The sequence below is a fragment of the Barbus barbus genome (genome assembly GCF_936440315.1).
Source record: "Barbus barbus genome assembly, chromosome: 37".
Lineage (NCBI taxonomy): Eukaryota > Metazoa > Chordata > Actinopteri > Cypriniformes > Cyprinidae > Barbus > Barbus barbus.
The window spans coordinates 21,602,830-21,621,053 of NC_136715.1; the positions used below are offsets into that span (position 1 = coordinate 21,602,830).

Genomic DNA, 18,224 nt, shown 5'->3' on the forward strand with positions numbered 1-18,224 from the left:
TTATATTTTCTGTAATATATTGTTAAATCCTTACATTTAAATAATTAATAATTAAATCATACCATATTGTGCTTTGAATGATATGATAAATGTGTGTGTGTGTGTGTGTGTGTGTGTGTGTGTGTGTGTGCGTTAAAACAAAGTGAATTAATACTGTTTTATAATACTTGGGTTAAATACATTTAAAGCACTGTTATATCATTAAATCATAGAGTTCAGTAAATCATGGTGTTTAAATGACTGATAGGTCAGATGTGTCACTGGAAGCTGTAGTGTGTGTGCTGTGGATTTGTTTGGAGGGCTGCTTGTGATTTTGTTGCGAGTGTGAGTCAGAGAGCCTCACTCAGTATGTACACCATGCACACCAGAAGGGTACATACACTGTTGGCTGACTGGACTGTTTCCATGGTTACCATTACAGGTATCAGCTCTCTTTGCTACCGCAAAGTCGTCAGTGGAAGTGTACGAGAATGTTTCAGAGAGTGATTTTTGGTGCAGAGGCTTCAAAAGAAAGCCTTCGGAACAATTGCGACATGCATTCGTTTCCGAACGCAAACAATCGCCTCGAGCTCTCTGTGGAAATCTTTCAGTCCTGGCGACCGCCAGTCTCTGGAAATGAAACAGCGAAGGCAAATATGATGTAAGAGAGCTACAGCTGCTAATTAAAATATCTAAAATCATACAGCGTTTTCACCAATTGGCTTTCCGCTGAGGATGACGTAACCCTATTGTGTAGTTCAGAGGTTCTGAGGAAAAGCATTTAAAATGCATCAAGCATCCACAGCTAAACGCACAATACCAGAGGTCACTTCACAAGCTATTACATAGAGATCGTTTTCAGAGTGGGCTCTTTGTCTCTCGGTGGCGTGGAGAAACTGTGTAAAAGCCCTGGGCAACATGGCTGGTAACTGTGTAAGTCAAGCTCTTGAATAAAATATGCCGGCCCAGATGGAAATCCACCATTGGGTGCTGGATTAGACCCACATGTCTAAAGGACCAAACAAATCGTTAGGACATCGACTTGTTGAAGTCCTGATGCCAGGATTGGAAGCATCAGACCTTCATTTAGAGTGAAGCAAAACATGAAGTAGCCCATCTCTATTGTTTCACGTCCCTTGATATTAACAGTCCTTTAAATTCAGAGTGGCGTATTTATATTGTAGATTAGATAAATCCAATCTTTTTTTGTTTTTTGTCTAGATGAAAGGGTACCAAATAGCTATTGGGTGTCGGCATTATAAAGAAACTAATGTATTATTAAGAACGTAATAAGGAAGTGCTGGAAACACGTTATTGGAGAATGATTGCCTGTCTACTAACACAATAAAGCACTCTGGATGTGAAATGCTCCAGTCACTGCAGTCAGAGCTCTGTACTTGTTGTTTGCCTCACTTTTACGGACAAAACCAGTAAATGTCTGCATATGAATGCTATTGCTGCTATTTTATCATCTAGCACAAACTTTAGACCTCTTGAGACTGAAATGGCAAACGTTTAGGATGCATGTGTGTTGGCAGTTTATGGTGTGGTAGCCAAGCGCCGAGTTATTACGTATAAAACTTATGATAATAAAATATCAAATTCCATTGCTACTCACCTAATAATATGTGAAAATTATATATTTGAGTTGAGATTATTTTTAGTGCTGTCAAAATAAAAGTTTTTGTTTGCATAATATATGTACTGTGTATATTTATTATGTATAAATAAGTACACACACATACAGTATATATTTTGAAAATATTTACATGTATATACATTTATATTATTATATTTTATAAATATATCTAATATGTAAACATACATTTTTCTTAAATATATACATGCATGTGTTTGTATTTATTTATTTAGTCATTTAGCAGACACTTTTATTCAAAGCGACTTACAAATGAGGATATTAGAAGCAATCAAAACCAACAAAAGAGTAACAACATGCAAGTGCTATTACAAGTCTTGGTTAGCCTAACGCTGTACACATAAAAAGTTTTTCTTTTCTTTTTTTTAAGAAAACGAGTAGATAGAATATAGAAAAAAGAAACCTAGTGTTTTTTAGTTTTTAAAAAATAAATAAAATAGAATAGAAAAAATAAAGCTAATGTTAGTTTTACAAGAAAAGCTAGCAGTTATAGAATACATATGCAATTGATAGAAGGTCACATGTGTGTGTTTTTTTGTTTGTTTGTTTGTTTTAAATAAAAAGACATATGGATAAAATTAAATTAGAATAGAGAGTGCTAGAGTTAGCGGGTCAAGTAAAGATGGAAGAGATGAGTTTTTAGCCGTTTCTTGAAGATGGGTAAGGATTCGGCTGCTCGGATTGAGTTGGGCAGGTCATTCCACCAGATGGGAACAGTTAATGAAAAAGTCAGAGAAAGTGATTTTGTGCCTCTTTGGGATTGCACAGTAATGCGTCATTCACTTGCAGAACGCAAGCTTCTAGAGGGCACATAAGTCTGAAGTAATGAAGTTAGGTAAAGGGGTGCAGAGCCAGTGGTGGTTCTGTAGGCAAACATTAATGCCTTGAATTTAATGCGAGCAGCTATTGGTAGTCAGTGCAAATTGATGAACAGAGGCGTGATGTGCGTTCTTTTTGGCTCATTAAAGATTAATCTTGCAGCAGCATTTTGGATTAATTGTAGAGGTTTAATGGAATTGGCTGGAAGACCTGCCAAGAGAGCATTGCAATAGTCAAGTCTCGACAGAACAAGAGCCTGAACAAGGAGTTGTGTTGCATGTTCCGAGAGAAAGGGCCTGATCTTCTTAATATTGTATAATGCAAATCTGCAGGACCGGGCAGTTTTAGCAATGTGGTCTGAGAAATTCAGCTTATCATCAGTCACAACTCCAAGGTTTCAAGTGTTTTTGCAATGAAAGGTAGAAGGGAAACCGGTCTATAGTTCCCTAAAAAGTTGGGTTAAGAGTGGGTTTTTTTAAGAAGTGGAGTTATACGAGTCTGTTCAAATGCTGAGGGAAAATTCCAGTGTGAAGGGATGTGTTAATGATGTGAGTGAGTGCAGGTACAACTGAAGGAGAAATGGCTTATAAGAAATGTATATATACATAACAAATATACACAGTATACACACATATATTATGTAAACCAAATTTTTTATTTTGGATGGGATTAATCACGATTAATCGTTTGACAGCATTAATTATTTTATAATCGTACCTTTTATCTTAACCTCCACTAAGAAAAAATAGTGCACTACAATGTATGAAACAATCAGCCTAGCAACAAGACAAACACTGCAACAATATTTCAATAAAAATAATACTAAAAAGGTAATTTAGGAAGCTGTAGCTGCACAGGTAGCTCTTTCAATTCAAAGCTGCAAAATTAATTTATGCTACAAATCTGAATATTGCATAAAACTTTTGCGAAGCACTGTTACTGCCAGCTCTTTTTCTGCTCTTTTTTTCTAGATAATAAATGACTATAAATTATTATATTTACTATACCATCTCCTCTCGCACAAATGATGCTTAAAAATGTTCAGAACTCACGGTCCATCCAAACGTCAATTTATTTTTAACAATTATCCAATCACATAATCTCTTGAGGCACATTCAAAATATATTTTTTGTTGTGCATCAAGGAATTTTTTCAGCAAGTTTATTTCCATCGAAGTTTATGTGTAAAGAAATATCTGCCTTAATTGAGTGCATATGTTTTTTATGCACATTTTAAGATTTTATGTACATCTTGGTTTTTCCATCCAGCATTTTTTATACGATGTCCCCAAATGTGACCCTGGAGATAAAAGCAGTCTTAAGGGTCCAATTTTTGAAATTGAGATTTCGACATCATCTGAAAGCTGAATAAATAAGCTTTCTGTTGATGTATGGTTTGTTAGGATAGGATAATATATATATAATATTTGGCCGAGATACAACTATTTGAAAATCTAGAATCTAAGGATGCAAAAACAATCAAAATATTGAGAAAATCGCCTTTAAATTGTCCAAATGAAGTTCTTAGCAATGCATACTAATCAGAAATTAAGTTTTGATATATTTACGGTAGGAAATTTACAAAATATCTTCATGGAACATGATCTTTATTTAATATCCTAATGATTTTTGGCATAAAAGAAGAATCAATAATTTTGACCCATGCAATGTATTTTTATTTCAATGTATTTCAATATATTTTTGACTATTGCTACAAATATACCCTTGCTACTTATGACTGCTTTTGTGGTCCAGGGTCACAAATTTGCATAAAAATATGTGGATGGAAATGTGGAACTACAGCATTCACACTATGAATGATAGGAAATATCTGACCGCTGAATGCAGATTGACACATCTGAATCAGGTATTTAAAAAATAAAATAAAAGAATAAAATAAAATAATAAACAGTCAGAGAAATACAATTCTAATATATTATTTAAAAAATAAATATAATATAAATACTATTATAAATGATACTACAATTATAAACCAATGTAAAATATTCCAAGTTTTCTCATGTTGCTTTAGATTGTTTTAATGTGCAAATCATAGCGGAAAATGTTTGAGCATTTCAGCTCACTAGGAAGAGAAGGTGAAAATACTAGCTCAAAAATTGTGGATTGCATATATGTGTCGTCAGCTGTATCTGAAAACAGATATATTTTTGGTGAACTGAAAACGGTGTGCGCAGTGAAGGAGCATTTCCTAATCTTTCTATCGCTGGTTACCATGGACACTTGCAAAGATCATCATTATGAATAGCAAAGATGAAAAGACAACGTCCCCCCCCCCCCCCCCCCCCCAGTTACAAACACTTTTGGGAACAGAAGAATGTTCCTCGACGTAAACTGATGCAATCTTTAGACACAAGCAGAATGCGACCATCAGTCAGCCTTTTCAACAAGAGAACAAACCAGAATCAATTGCTCATTTAAACTAACAACAGACTCAGCCAGAACACAATCTTGATAGTGGAAAATGTAGGTATAATTTTGGTATAATGTAGATATTAATTTATAACACTGTGTAAGCAATAGATGCATAGAGTAAATGAACTGAATAAAAAGCCTATATTTTTGTTTGAACACATAATTAGAGCCTCAATGCTTGAATTCTGGTTACTTTTCTTCTTTCTTGCTCCACAGAAGAAAGTCCAAATGCAGAAAGAACAGAACAATAGACATTTTTCCCTTATTTTAAATATATAATGTTTCATCCTAGCATATTCTTCTCGTCTGTCACTGAGAACTGCCTGTCTGTAAAAATGTTAGAGAGGTGTGGGGCAGCATCTACAGGCAATGTAGAGAATTACTGATATCAAAACTTGCACTTTGTCATTGAATTGAAGCATTCGGACGACTGATCTGAGAAAGAACATGCTGTACAATTTACAAAGCCTCTTCAGTTTTGACACAAATGCTGAGATTTAGAATATGACAAACAAGAAAAATACAAAAGCAAATTGTAGATATACAGATTGCTCTTATATACAGATATATGCAAATAAGAATGTGTGGAAATAGGTCTTCACAGGTACAGCAATATGAGAGATAAAAATTAAATATTAAAATAGTGAATTTTCATATTGGACCTATGGTCATGGCCATGGCCCAGTTCAGATGCTAGCATGCCCATTGTAGGCACTTTCGGCAGTGGACAGGGGTCATCATGGGCTCTCTGGCTGGTCTGCAGCTGCACAGCCTCGTATGAAGCAAACTGCGATACACTGCATTTTCTGAAATCTTTCTATCACGGCAAGCATTAAGTTCTTCAGCAGTTTGAGCTACAGTAGCTCTTCTGTGTGATCAGAACAGGCAGGCTAACCTTCGCTTCTCATGTGCATCAATGATCCTTGGAGCCATTACTATTTAATATACAACCCGAATTCCGGAAATGTTGGGACATTTTTTAAATTTGAATAAAATGAAAACTAAAAGATTTTCAAATAACATGAGCCCATATTTTATTCACAATAGAACATAGAGAACATAACAAATATTTAAACAGAAAACTTTTTTCACGGGGGCAACAAATGGCTAAAAAAGCAAGAAATTTTGAAAAGATTCAGCTGGGAGAACATCTAGCAACTAATTAAGTTAATTAACATCAGGCCTGTAACATGATTAGCTATAAAAGGGATGTCTTAGAGAGGCAGAGTCTCTCAGAAGCAAATATGGCCAGAGGTTCTCCAATCTGTGAAAGAGGGAGTAAAATGATTGTGGAATACTTTAAAAACAATGTTGCTCAACGTCAAATTGCAAAGGCTTTACAAATCTCATCATCTACAGTGCATAACATCATCAAAAGATTCACAGAAACTGGAGAAATCTCTGTGTGTAAGGGACAAGGCCGAAGACCTTTGTTGGATGCCCGTGGTCTTCGGACCTCAGATGACACTGCATCACTCATCGGCATGATTCTGTCATTGACATTACTAAATGGGCCCAGGAATACTTCCAGAAACCACTGTTGGTAAACACAATCCGCTGTGCCATCTGCAGATGCCAACTAAAGCTCTATCATGTTAAAAGGAAGCCATATGTGAGCATGGTCCAGAAGCGCCGTCGTGTCCTGTGGGCCAATTAAAATGAAATGGTCAGACAAGTCCAAATTTGATATTCTTGTGGGAAATCACAGACGCCGTGTCCTCCGGGCTAAAGAAGAGGGAGACCTTCCAGCATGTCATCAGCGTTCAATTCAAAAACCAGCATCTCTGATGGTATGGGGGTGCATAAGTGCATACGGTATGGGCAGCTTGCATGTTTTGGAAGGCACTTTGAAAGCTAAAAGGTATAAAGTTTTTAGAGCAACTTATGCTCCCCTCCAGAAGACGTCTTATTTCAGGGAAGGCCTTGTTATTTCAGCAGGACAATGCAAAACCACATACTGCAGCTATTACAACAGCATGGCTTCGTAGTAGAAGAGTCCGGGTGCTGAATTGGCTTGCCTGCAGTCCAGATCTTTCATCTATAGAGAGCATTTGGTGCATCAGTAAACGAAAAATATGTCAAAGATGACTATAAACTCTTCAGCAGTTGGAAACCTATATCAGGCAAGAATGGGACCAAATTTCAACACCAAAACTCTAGAAACTCATAACCTCGATGCCCAGACGTCTTCAAACTTTTTTGAAAAGAAGAGGAGATGCTACACCATGGTAAACATGCCTCCGTCCCAACTATTTTGAGACCTGTAGCATCAAATTTGAAATGAGCTCATTTTGTGCATAAAATTAAAAAACAAATCTCAGTTTAAACATTTGTTATGTTCTCTATGTTCTATTGTGAATAAAATATTGGCTCAAATTTAAAAAACATTTCCGGAATCTGGGTTGTATGTGACCCTGGACCACAAAACCAGTCATAAGTAGCACCAGATAGTACACGAACGTCTGCAAAATGTCTGTTAAAGATCACTTGATCTGGAAAGCATCTGCTGTATGTAAACATCTGACAGATGTGGCAGTTTTACATGCATTCTAAATCATAAACATCTTAAAGACATCTACAGTAATAGACGTCTCTTTGACATCTGATAGGAAACGTCCAATAGATACTCTAAAAAAAATATGTCTTGCAGATGTAAATGCAGACATCAAATAGATGGCTCCGTGATGTATGTGTGCTATCAAGGTAGCAATAGCCAACAATACATTGCATGGGTTAAAATTATCGATTTTTCTTTCATGCCAAAAATGATTAGGATATCCTATCAAATATCATTAGCCAGCTTTTGTTTTTCCAGCACATCAAGTCATCAACTCACATATTGAGTAAAGCTCATGTTCCAAGATACTTTAAAGATATTCCTTCCATAAATATAGCAAAACTTAATTTCTGATTAGTAATATGCATTGCTAAGGACTTCATTTGGACAACTTTAAAGGCGATTTTCTTAATTATTATTATTTTTATTTTTTTTGCACCCCCATTTTCCAGATTTTCAAATACTTTTATCTGAGCCAAATATTGTCCTAACAAATCATACATCGATAGAAAGCTTATTTATCCCGCTAAATAAATATAAAAAAGGCTCTTATGACCGATTCTGTGGTCTAGGGTCACATATATTCATATTGTATTTTAATTAGCCTATATTGTAGCCTCCAATTTGATACAGTTGAGCTTTGACACAATCTGTATTTTTAAAAGCGCTATATAAATAAAGGTGACTTGACTATAACTTAAGTGTACATGTATCCCTAAAATGTACAAATATGAATTTACATAATGCACAAGTAGAGATTTTGCACTGTTAGCGGATGTCGTCGCATGTTACCCCTACAGCGGAACGTTTAAGAGGAACCAAGCGCAGACGAGCCTGTTTCCGGCCGGAGCTGTGAGTGTCGCACCCCTTAAGCAGCGAGGACCGACACACGCCATTGTATGAATTTGTTCGCGTCTTTTTCGTTTACTTTTATTAAGGTTTTATCTGCAGATAGAGTTAACAGTCTCTTGTTAAATCGTCGACTCCCGTTTTAAGGACAAACATTTTATTTACAATTAAGGACATGGCAACAGATTCGTGGGCCCAGGCTGTCGATGAACAAGAAGCCGCAGCGGAATCGGTGAGTTTAAACCTAAACATAACAATTATAACATATAGAAAGCTGAATAACCGAATCAAACATTTTACCAACCACAGTAACCCATTTAGTCATTTAACAGGCTTGTTAAGTCTGTGACCACACAACTTCGCCAAAAAACGCTACATTGCTTTCTAAGTGTAACTTAATTTAAATAATGAAGTATAAAAGTAGTGTAGTATAACTGTAATGATATTTTAGAGACTTTTTGTAAGTCGTGTTACATGTGTTGTATTTCCTCTGTGTGTATATTGAGTCGTTTTCCTTGTATTCGCAACATACTTGGCAATAAAGCTCTTTCTGACTTATATCTTTCATTTACAGATAGGCAGCTTGCAAATAAATGAAAAAGATGACAAGCCGAAAGCTGAAGCAAATGGTGAGATTTCATTTCTCTTAACTTGTATGACTTTTTAAGTTAGATTTGTTTGTCTATTGCAGTTGTGTAGTCTTATAATGACTGATGTTGGTATTGTTTTTATTAATAAGGGGCAAAGACAGAAGGAGATGGAGAGAAGACGGAGGACGATGATAAAGGTGATGTTTACAGCAGAATCATCACTGTTTTCTATGTATGTGTATATTCTCTGCATGAGAGGTAACTAAAACTGATCTGAATTGCAGATGACAAGGCAGCACAGTCACTACTGAATAAACTGATCCGCAGTAATCTAGTGAACACGACCAATCAAGTTGAAGTCCTTCAGAGGGATCCGAGCTCTCCGCTCTACTCCGTCAAGTCGTTTGAAGAGCTTCGATTGTGAGTTTGACTGTCTTGAGTGTATTCCAGCTTTAACAGGGGCCAGACAAGTGTGATCGTGTGGCCCATGCAAATTATGCATGAAATGATGCTGTGGTTTACTCTTGCCAGGAAACCTCAGCTGCTGCAAGGAGTGTATGCCATGGGTTTCAACAGACCCTCCAAAATCCAGGAGACTGCATTGCCCATGATGCTCGCAGAACCGTACGTTTATTTAACCCCACCATTTAAATTGAACTCAATGCAGTCCCAACAGAATTTCTTCCTTTTTTTTTTTTCTTCTTCCTGCTGATTTCGTTGCAGTGATTTCCAGAATTTTGTGGAAAGTTTGCAATGTTGTTTTTATAATTAAGATAGCACATATGCAGAACACACACATTTAATATGTATTTCACAGAAAATGTTTCTCATAAAATTCTGAAAAACAACTTTTACACTATTTATTTTTTTGCAGCTGCTGAAATAAATGCTGCAAGTTTAGTGGTTAGCGGCAAAATAACATGCTGCACCGTCTTTATGAATTAATATACTGATATAGCTTAATTAAAGCTTATGAAGTTAGTAAATAGCAATTGTATATATATATATATATAATTACACACACACACACACACACATTTATATAAAATGAAAAAGATGTAGGTATATTGGGCTGCTATATGACCTAGTACTAGGATCCAATACATACATTAAGATTTTCTCCAAATTGTTTGTGAATACTCGTGCCTGCCAGGATGGGCATTTTAACATGTCACGCATGCTTGAATGGTCAAATACACACGATGTCAAGTAGGGATGTTCGTTTTAACCGTTAACCAACCGACAAGAATTTTGACCAATTAATACAATGTTAAACGGTGTAAAGTCACTTATTTATATTTTTCAGTAATTTATATAAATATTTTTAAAGGTTTGCTGCATGGTTAAAATAAGCTACGCATATAAAAAAAAATTGGAGAAAAAAAAAAATCAAGTCGCCTATAAGCCGCTTTTTATTATTTCATTCAGAAATAGACCGCTGCGGATTACAAACATTATAATAAACACTGTAAACATAGCTAGGCTCTCACTCCACAACAAATCCTGTCAATTAACAGTAGGCTGTTTAGAGAAGACCAATAATTAAAAATGTAAGACGCTATAGCTATATAAACGACAAACCAAAACAAATTAATTTAGGCTAAAACTCTTGTCTCTTGTTCGACACAATCAAATGTTTCTGCATTCGTGATGTATTTGAATGCCAAAGTATTATTTACCTTTTATGTAGGCCTACTTCACTCGGTCGTGTTCCAATATCCACGTAAAACAATGTAACTTCACGGCGGTACGGTGATAGCGCTTAACGGCACTGATTTTGCTATATTTAAACTGAGCAGTGCATTTTAATTTTTTTTTTATCCATATGTTTGACTGACACTTTTTTTTTTTTATTATGATAATGAACAGGCTGCATTGTCAAGGTAGAATGCTTAACTGTGTACGCATGCGGCACTGGAGCAATCACTTGATTTCTTTCTCCTAACAGTGGAAGCAACTACTCCTTTTAGTCATGAAGATAATCGGAATTGTAAAAGGTTTTCTTTTATTTGTGTGCATTCACAATAAAAACAAATCTTTGCGCTTTTGTAAAATAACCCTAAAAAAAATAGGATGCCGCTTTCTGCCGTCTGGTTTCCTTTCGCGCAGCACAAAAATGACCCGAAACTCTTTATAGGTTTCTTTCGTTTTCTTAAATTATTATTTAAGTGAAAATATATTTCTCGTATAGGTCTGTTTATTCGTTATAATATATAGCGCCTAGCTTTGTTTTTATCCGCTGCAGGTGCGTGATGTGATAGCTATGATGACCATATGAATCCTCTTCTATTGTGTACTGCTTTTTGCGCACGTAAAATGAATCCCCGGAAAACAAATCTTAGTATTTTTACCGGATCACAGACACTTTATTATTTCTAATTTAATTCAGTTCTAATTTAAAATCTTGTCGGTAAATAATCGGTTAACGAGCGTCGGTTAGGAGAAATAGTTGACATTAACATCCTTAGTGACAAGTGCTTCAGCCCTCTGTCAGTCTTGTTTGCACCGTGCCACCTTGGGTTCTTGTCCATGGCTTATTGAGCTTTTCACATCAAGCATGTTTTCTCATTCATGCGTTTCTTTTTCAGACTAATGTCACAATTTGAATGCTTTTTTTCCAGTAATTTTGTGGTTAAATTATATAGGATCCAAACAATGTGACTACATGATCACTGAATTGTGAATAACTGGAGGGACTGTTAATGAGAGCAGAGTTTTGAACGCATCATATCCTTTCCTGTCCAGTCCACAGAATCTGATCGCTCAGTCTCAGTCAGGCACGGGTAAAACGGCTGCCTTTGTGCTGGCCATGTTAAGTCACGTGGACCCTGAAAACAGATGGCCTCAGGTATGAAATGCATCTGAATCAGTGAATGTAATGCATGGATATAATTCCAATGTTTTAGTCTTAATGTCGTTCTGACTCTGTGTCCAGTGTCTGTGTGTGTCCCCCACATACGAGCTCGCCCTACAGACGGGCAATGTCATCGAACAGATGGGCAAATGTTACCCTGAAGTCCAACTGGTATATGCCATCAGAGGAAACAAATGTAAGCTCTTTTAGGAGTTAAAGTTTTCTGTACAATTCTCTAGTAACACAATATCTGGAATATGTAGATTACGAAGTTTTCTTGACTTTCTTGACTTGTCGCCATCAAAGGAAAACTACATTTATTACACGGGCGTAGCTTGTAATGGTGCATCTAATAGTGTGTTGTTTGGTCTAGTGGAGCGGGGAACAAGATTACAGGAACAGATCGTGATTGGCACTCCTGGCACTGTTTTGGATTGGTGCCAAAAGCTTAGATTCATCGACCCCAAGAAGATCAAGGTGTTCGTCCTGGATGAAGCTGATGTCATGATCGCCACACAGGGCCATCAAGACCAGAGCATTCGTATCCAGAGGTACAGGATTTCTCTCAGTTCACTAAATGCCTACAGTGGGCTCTAAAAGTCTAAGACCACATTGAATAGCCATGCGTCCATTATTATTCATTTTTTAAATGTTTGACAAAATGGATAAAACATAAATTTTCTGTATGGTTCTGGACATATGAGTATATCAAATATAGGGCCCTTTTAAAATGATTTGTATTTAATAGAAATGTATCAAAAAATGGTGATAATCAAACGAAGACAAAACATTAACAATTTAATTAATTAATGAGTAAATAAAGTCGAGGCGTCTATTCCATTAACTCCTATGGTTGGAGTCGGAATCTACTTTTTCATCCAAATTTTGCAGTTCATCTACATGTCCTGCATCATGGAAATCATACACCCTACAAATACTGAAGGACCCCCCCCCCCCCCCCCCCCCCACCCCCATTTCAACTTTTCTTTCAAATTGCAATATTTAAAATGTTTGTTAATATATTTCTGTTTGGGACCCAACTGTAGATATTTCATATATTGAGGTTTTATCAGCTAAGGATGTTGCTTTATATATTGTCTTTAATTAGTTCAGAGCATTAGGGAGGAAATTAGTCTTTCTGAATGGCAGAATTAAAGTATCACAACCTGTTGTTGTATTTTTGAAGGATGCTTCCTAAAACTTGCCAGATGCTGCTGTTCTCTGCCACATTTGAAGAAACCGTGTGGAATTTCGCAAAGAGGATCGTTCCCGACCCCAACATCATTAAACTGAAGCGCGAGGAGGAAACTCTGGACACCATCAAGCAGTACTACGTCATCTGCAACAGCAAGGAGGAGAAATTCCAGGCTTTGTGCAACATCTACGGAGCCATTACTATCGCACAGGCCATGATCTTCTGCCACGTAAGTACAATATCATTTGTTGATATTGAGGTGTTCTTTCAGAGTACAACCAAAAGTAGTAATACATGACCATGAGATTTGCAATCACAGACCAGGAAAACCGCCGGGTGGCTGGCAGGAGAGCTGTCCAGAGAAGGCCACCAGGTGGCGCTGCTCAGCGGAGAGATGCAGGTGGAACAGAGGGCAGCGGTCATCGAACGTTTCCGTGATGGCAAGGAGAAAGTTCTCGTTACCACTAACGTCTGTGCTAGAGGTATATCGGCTATCTGTCATTTTACCGACAATCCCATCTTTAGTTCAGGATAAGCACGATGGCTTCGTTTCTTCTACCAGGTATTGATGTGGAGCAAGTTTCAGTCGTCATCAACTTTGATCTGCCAGTGGACAAGGATGGAAACCCTGACAACGAGACGTATTTGCACAGAATTGGGCGTACTGGGCGATTCGGCAAGAGGGGGTTGGCGATCAACATGGTGGACAGCAGATTTAGCATGAACATCCTCAACCGCATCCAGGAGCACTTCAGTAAGTTCAACCCTTATTTCTCATAAGCAAATGAATGATCAGCAGCAGAGGTTGTGTTCGACTTCAATATTGTCTGTCATTTTGACACAGGGTTGTAAAAATTCTGTCATCTATTATTACCCGTTATTTTATTTTGATATTTAATTGCTTGTATTTTTCACATTTTAATTAATAATGAACCTATTTATCATGAGAAAATTTGAACAGACTGTGCATCATATCTCATGTTTAACACCACACCCTGCAGTGACAGCGGAGGCCACTAAAAACAACAAAATATGCTAGGGCTGGGTAAAAAAACAACGTATTTCTCGATTTTTAATATTCTTATTTTTATGAACCAATATTGATTCTTAAATCCTAATAGATGCTGTTTTCAGTTGATGAATGAACTGTACATATAGTGCGCCTCCCATCCAATAAATCACAATAGGCTCCGCTTTGTGCGTTGTTACTTTTGAAATGAAACCATCTCATATTTCAGTTGTGAAATGGACAAGGCAAAGCACTGGAATAAATCATCTAAAAAGCCTGACTCAGATGACAGTGTTTTTAAATCATAACTGATTATAAAATCTGGTTTCATCACGCTCACAAGGAGAATATTCACAGATGTTCACCTCTTAAATCCCAAACATGCACACTCGGGGTGTTAGAAATACTAATCGATTCTAGAATCAGTTTTGCACATTTGAGAATCGATTCTGAGCTTTGTTTTTTCTTGCGTATGGCACGTGTGCGCTAGAGACGATGGCAGTGGGCTTCATTGCACAGAATATGCGCTGAGACGTGTGTGTGCTGCCACACGCCGTTATTTGTTTTACTTGTATATGCTTTCATTTATGCTGTTTGAAATGCAGTACATATTAGATGCACGAAATCACGTGCAGTTACGCAAAGTAGTTTTTGTTTATCGCTTGTATGTCTTCCCCCTCTTTATTACTTTATATTAGCTTGTAGGTTTTGAAGCTATATAGTTGGTTAAATTCTTAACAATTGTCTTGATTTATTATTTTGTAATTATTTTTAAAAGTAGCCAGCTAAAATAATTTATTAAAAATGAATGATATAAATGATATCAAATGAATGTGAAAATTTAGCCATGTGCCGTAATATTGAAAATTGAGGATGCAACGCATCGTGAAATCGAATAGAAACATTGTTGACATGATCCAAATCGAATCGTGAAACCAGTGACTCTTCACACCCCTAATGCACATATTACAAGATCTGAAAATCACAGCACATCACACACGGCAAGATTATGCAAGTTTATGAGCACCTCATGTGATCTTGCTCCGTCTTACATAGCAGATTGTTTACATTTCCACAGCTAATGTTCACAAGCAGCTAATTTGTTAGCTAGTGCACCGTTTTCACCTAGGGCCCGTTTCATAAAACAAGTTTACCAAATAAGCCAGGTTTATTTCAGTTAGCCTGACTTATTATCAGTTGATTTGGTTCAAAATAAGTCAGACTAACTGAAATAAGCCTTGTTTGTTTTATGAAACAGGCCCCTGGTATGTTCAAAACTGAGGCGGCGTCTTTGTTTTGGTGTTGCGGTCACACTTCCACAAGCCGTTCCTCCATCTTGGCTGTCCAGTGGACCTGTACGGCAGCTAGTTTAACGGTCACACATTGGCTTGAGTGAAAAGTACTCAACGTAATCACTGTCGTAATCATCCTGATTTAAAATCCTAAATATTGGGGCATCTTGATGTGTCACGGATCGGGATGTTTAAGATTTGGTCTGTAAATGCTTCATTGCCAGATAATCTGGGCTAAGCATCAAAACTGACTGAGGTCGTTGACTTTTTTTTTTTTTTTTTTTATTTCCTCAGATTGTCAGTAGGGGTAAATCGGGGACAAACCAACTTAACTGATACATTATATCAATTTTCTGACCATGTAGACATTTATTTTTATTCTTTTTAACAGTGTCTTAATGTTATTAATGGTTTCAACTAACAAATATTTATTTTTATTTTAGTTTTCTCTCTGAGCTTTTAAACCAGGACAGTTCCATAATGTAACTTATATCCGTGCTTCTATTTATTGCCATGTTTTCATGCTTCTGAATGTGGGTTAATTCATTTATCTGTTTCCTATTACAGATAAGAAAATCGAGAAGTTGGACACAGATGATTTGGATGAAATTGAGAAAATCGCCAACTGAGCGGCCGTCTTTGTTCTTCTAATAGGACTGTGCTTGCGCTACATTTTAATTCAGAGGCTGGAAGCAGAGCTGTGCCGGAGAGGATGTTTACATGTGGAGCAGTTTTATCTCAGATGGTGTTTTTATAGGTTTTGTTCAAGCACATTTCACTCTTTGTACTTCTTAATAAATTCTGAATGTCTAGTTTTAACGTCACGTGTACGAGAATGCTACAGCAACGGTCTGGGATAGTGGCACGAGGAATATGCCTTTCGATATATCCACAATTTCATTGTGAACATTTTTAAATTGACTTTTAACAGCCTGCCTTCACACAAAGCGTGGGAAAAATGATATTGATTTCTAACATGGGACTCCAAACGAAGCATTCGTATTATCGTAATTGCAGATGAGATTTTTGTGGAATGAGCTGAATTTTCTATCACGAGTTTGCCGAGTGCTACACTTCATGAAAAACGTCAATCAAGTTTATTTGTTGTATGAAATCTGGGTGCAGCTACATTTGATTTGGTGTGACACTCCAAACTAGGAGTCAAATGCAGGGTTTATTTAACATATTGAGAGAGTGCTGTTATTGTGTTAATACTTGATACCTCATGACACTGCCGCAGAAGGGATGCTGGCAGTTATTGGCTTCGAATTAAACCGAAACAGTTGCCAGAATCCTTTTATTGGTATGAAATTATGCAAAAGCCAAAGATTTGTGCCTCTATTGGATTCGCCAGTATTTAACATGGAATAACACAAACGGATCTGTTCATCGTGTACAAATATTGTCATATTTAACAAGTACAAAGAGTGAAACTGTTGCTATGTTTAATAGATGCAGTGTAAAGAAAGCAGATGCGTCACGGCATTCGCTGTAAGAGTGCTGTGGAGCGGAAGCATTATTTGTGTTCCCAGTAACAGACTGCATTGAATTGGAAATGATCAGGTTCACGTACACAAATGCAACCGAAGGCTGTGCCACATTCCCATTTGCAGCCGCCTTAAAAATGAAAAGGACACATGTGCGCGCATCTTCTACAATCTCACTGTATTCTTCAGGGTAGCTGTAGCAAATGATTCCTTTATATTATGGGACATTTTAATTTAATTACTCAACTGCACTCGGCTCCATTATATATGCATTATGATAGACATATATTTTATTTGTTGGTATGCGAGTAGTGAGGTTGGGGTAAAGTGTGTCAGTCACATCTTTGAAGGGAAGACTTTTCTTGATAAAGAGGTACTAGATCGATTAAGTATATCTCCTGATGCCTTGCTAATTTTTTCAGTTTGGTTCAAGCTGTCAATCATACCTGTTACGATGATATTAAATAGAGGGTTTAATTTTTTGCCATTTTTTTTCTTGCAAACTAAATTTGAAATCTTATCTAGAAACCCAAGTTGATCAGATGTCGCAGCAGATAATAAATGGACTTGTCTCTGTTATCAAACACATTCCTGCATAATCATTGCATTTTTACTTTTTTTATTAGTATTTAACTGAAATACCCATAATGCTTGAGGACAATTCAATAATGATGTTTCCGCTGCTCATAGCAGTGTGTCATGTTCACCTCAATGATGTTTTTGTAACATTCACTCATTTATGTGAAAAATGTTTTGATCATTTTTTTTCAACAAACATGCACTTACAGTTGACAAATCAGCCTTTTGAAATTATTAATAATTTCCATGTTTCACCTCAATTGAATGTTGATGACAAAAAAGTACGTATCTCTTTGAAAGTGATGTGTCATGACAGACTGGGTGTGTTTGGAGCGGATCAGTGACTCTGCGTGTTACAGGATGAGGAATGTTTGCTTCCCGCGGATCTGGATAAAACTGTTTAACAAATCCAGCACCTCTCAGGTCTGCTGCTTTTGTGGTGATATTGATGTCTGAATGATGTGTGCTAGAATAAAACTACGAATCAAAGTATCTTTGACCAACTTTTTGTAAGTTTTCTTTAACTTGGAACTGAAAATGTGAGTAGTTTTAACAAAATAAGAGAGATCGTACAAAATGCATGTTATTTTTTATTTAGTACTGTCCTGAGTAAGATATTTTACATTAACGATGTTTACATATAGTCCAAAAAATAGGTTCTTAATACTGTGTGTGGTTACCTGGATGATCCACGACTGTTTTTTGTTCTGTGATGGTTGTTCATCCTCCATGTCCTGCAGATTCCTCAGTTTTTTGTTCCCAAACTTTTGAATGTGGTTATTTTAATAATTTCAGCTATTTTTTTGTCTTGTGGACTAAATGTAAACATCTTTTATGTAAAATATCTTACTCGGGACAGTACTAAATAAAAAATAATATGTATTTTGTATTAAAATGACATTTTCACAGATTCTGCAAGGGGTTC

At 36.6% G+C, this 18,224-nt stretch overlaps 1 protein-coding gene across 2 annotated transcripts; it reads left to right on the forward strand.

Moving 5' to 3' along the window:
- The first annotated feature begins 8,286 nt into the window (after positions 1-8,286).
- ddx19b (DEAD-box helicase 19b) lies at positions 8,287-17,800 on the forward strand. Of its 2 annotated transcripts, XM_079395796.1 has the most exons (13): positions 8,287-8,341; positions 8,466-8,525; positions 8,868-8,922; positions 9,033-9,080; positions 9,168-9,303; positions 9,415-9,507; positions 11,629-11,731; positions 11,819-11,933; positions 12,111-12,288; positions 12,924-13,161; positions 13,252-13,414; positions 13,495-13,686; positions 15,801-17,800. In XM_079395796.1, exons 2-13 carry the CDS (start codon positions 8,469-8,471, stop codon positions 15,860-15,862), a joined length of 1,440 nt encoding a protein of 479 aa, XP_079251922.1. In that variant the 5' UTR covers positions 8,287-8,341; positions 8,466-8,468; the 3' UTR covers positions 15,863-17,800. The 2 variants fall into 2 exon arrangements, with proteins under 2 accessions (XP_079251922.1, XP_079251921.1); XM_079395795.1 differs by having other exon boundaries at positions 8,326-8,525.
- The last annotated feature ends 424 nt before the right edge of the window (positions 17,801-18,224 follow it).

Excerpts from the sequence above, each read along its gene's own strand:
- ddx19b (XM_079395796.1), top strand. The coding sequence starts at position 8,469 with ATGGCAACAGATTCGTGGGCCCAGGCTGTCGATGAACAAGAAGCCGCA. Across the intron at positions 8,526-8,867 it reads AAGAAGCCGCAGCGGAATCG|ATAGGCAGCTTGCAAATAAA; the intron begins GTGAGTTTAAAC and ends TTTCATTTACAG. Across the intron at positions 11,934-12,110 it reads TGCCATCAGAGGAAACAAAT|TGGAGCGGGGAACAAGATTA; the intron begins GTAAGCTCTTTT and ends TGTTTGGTCTAG.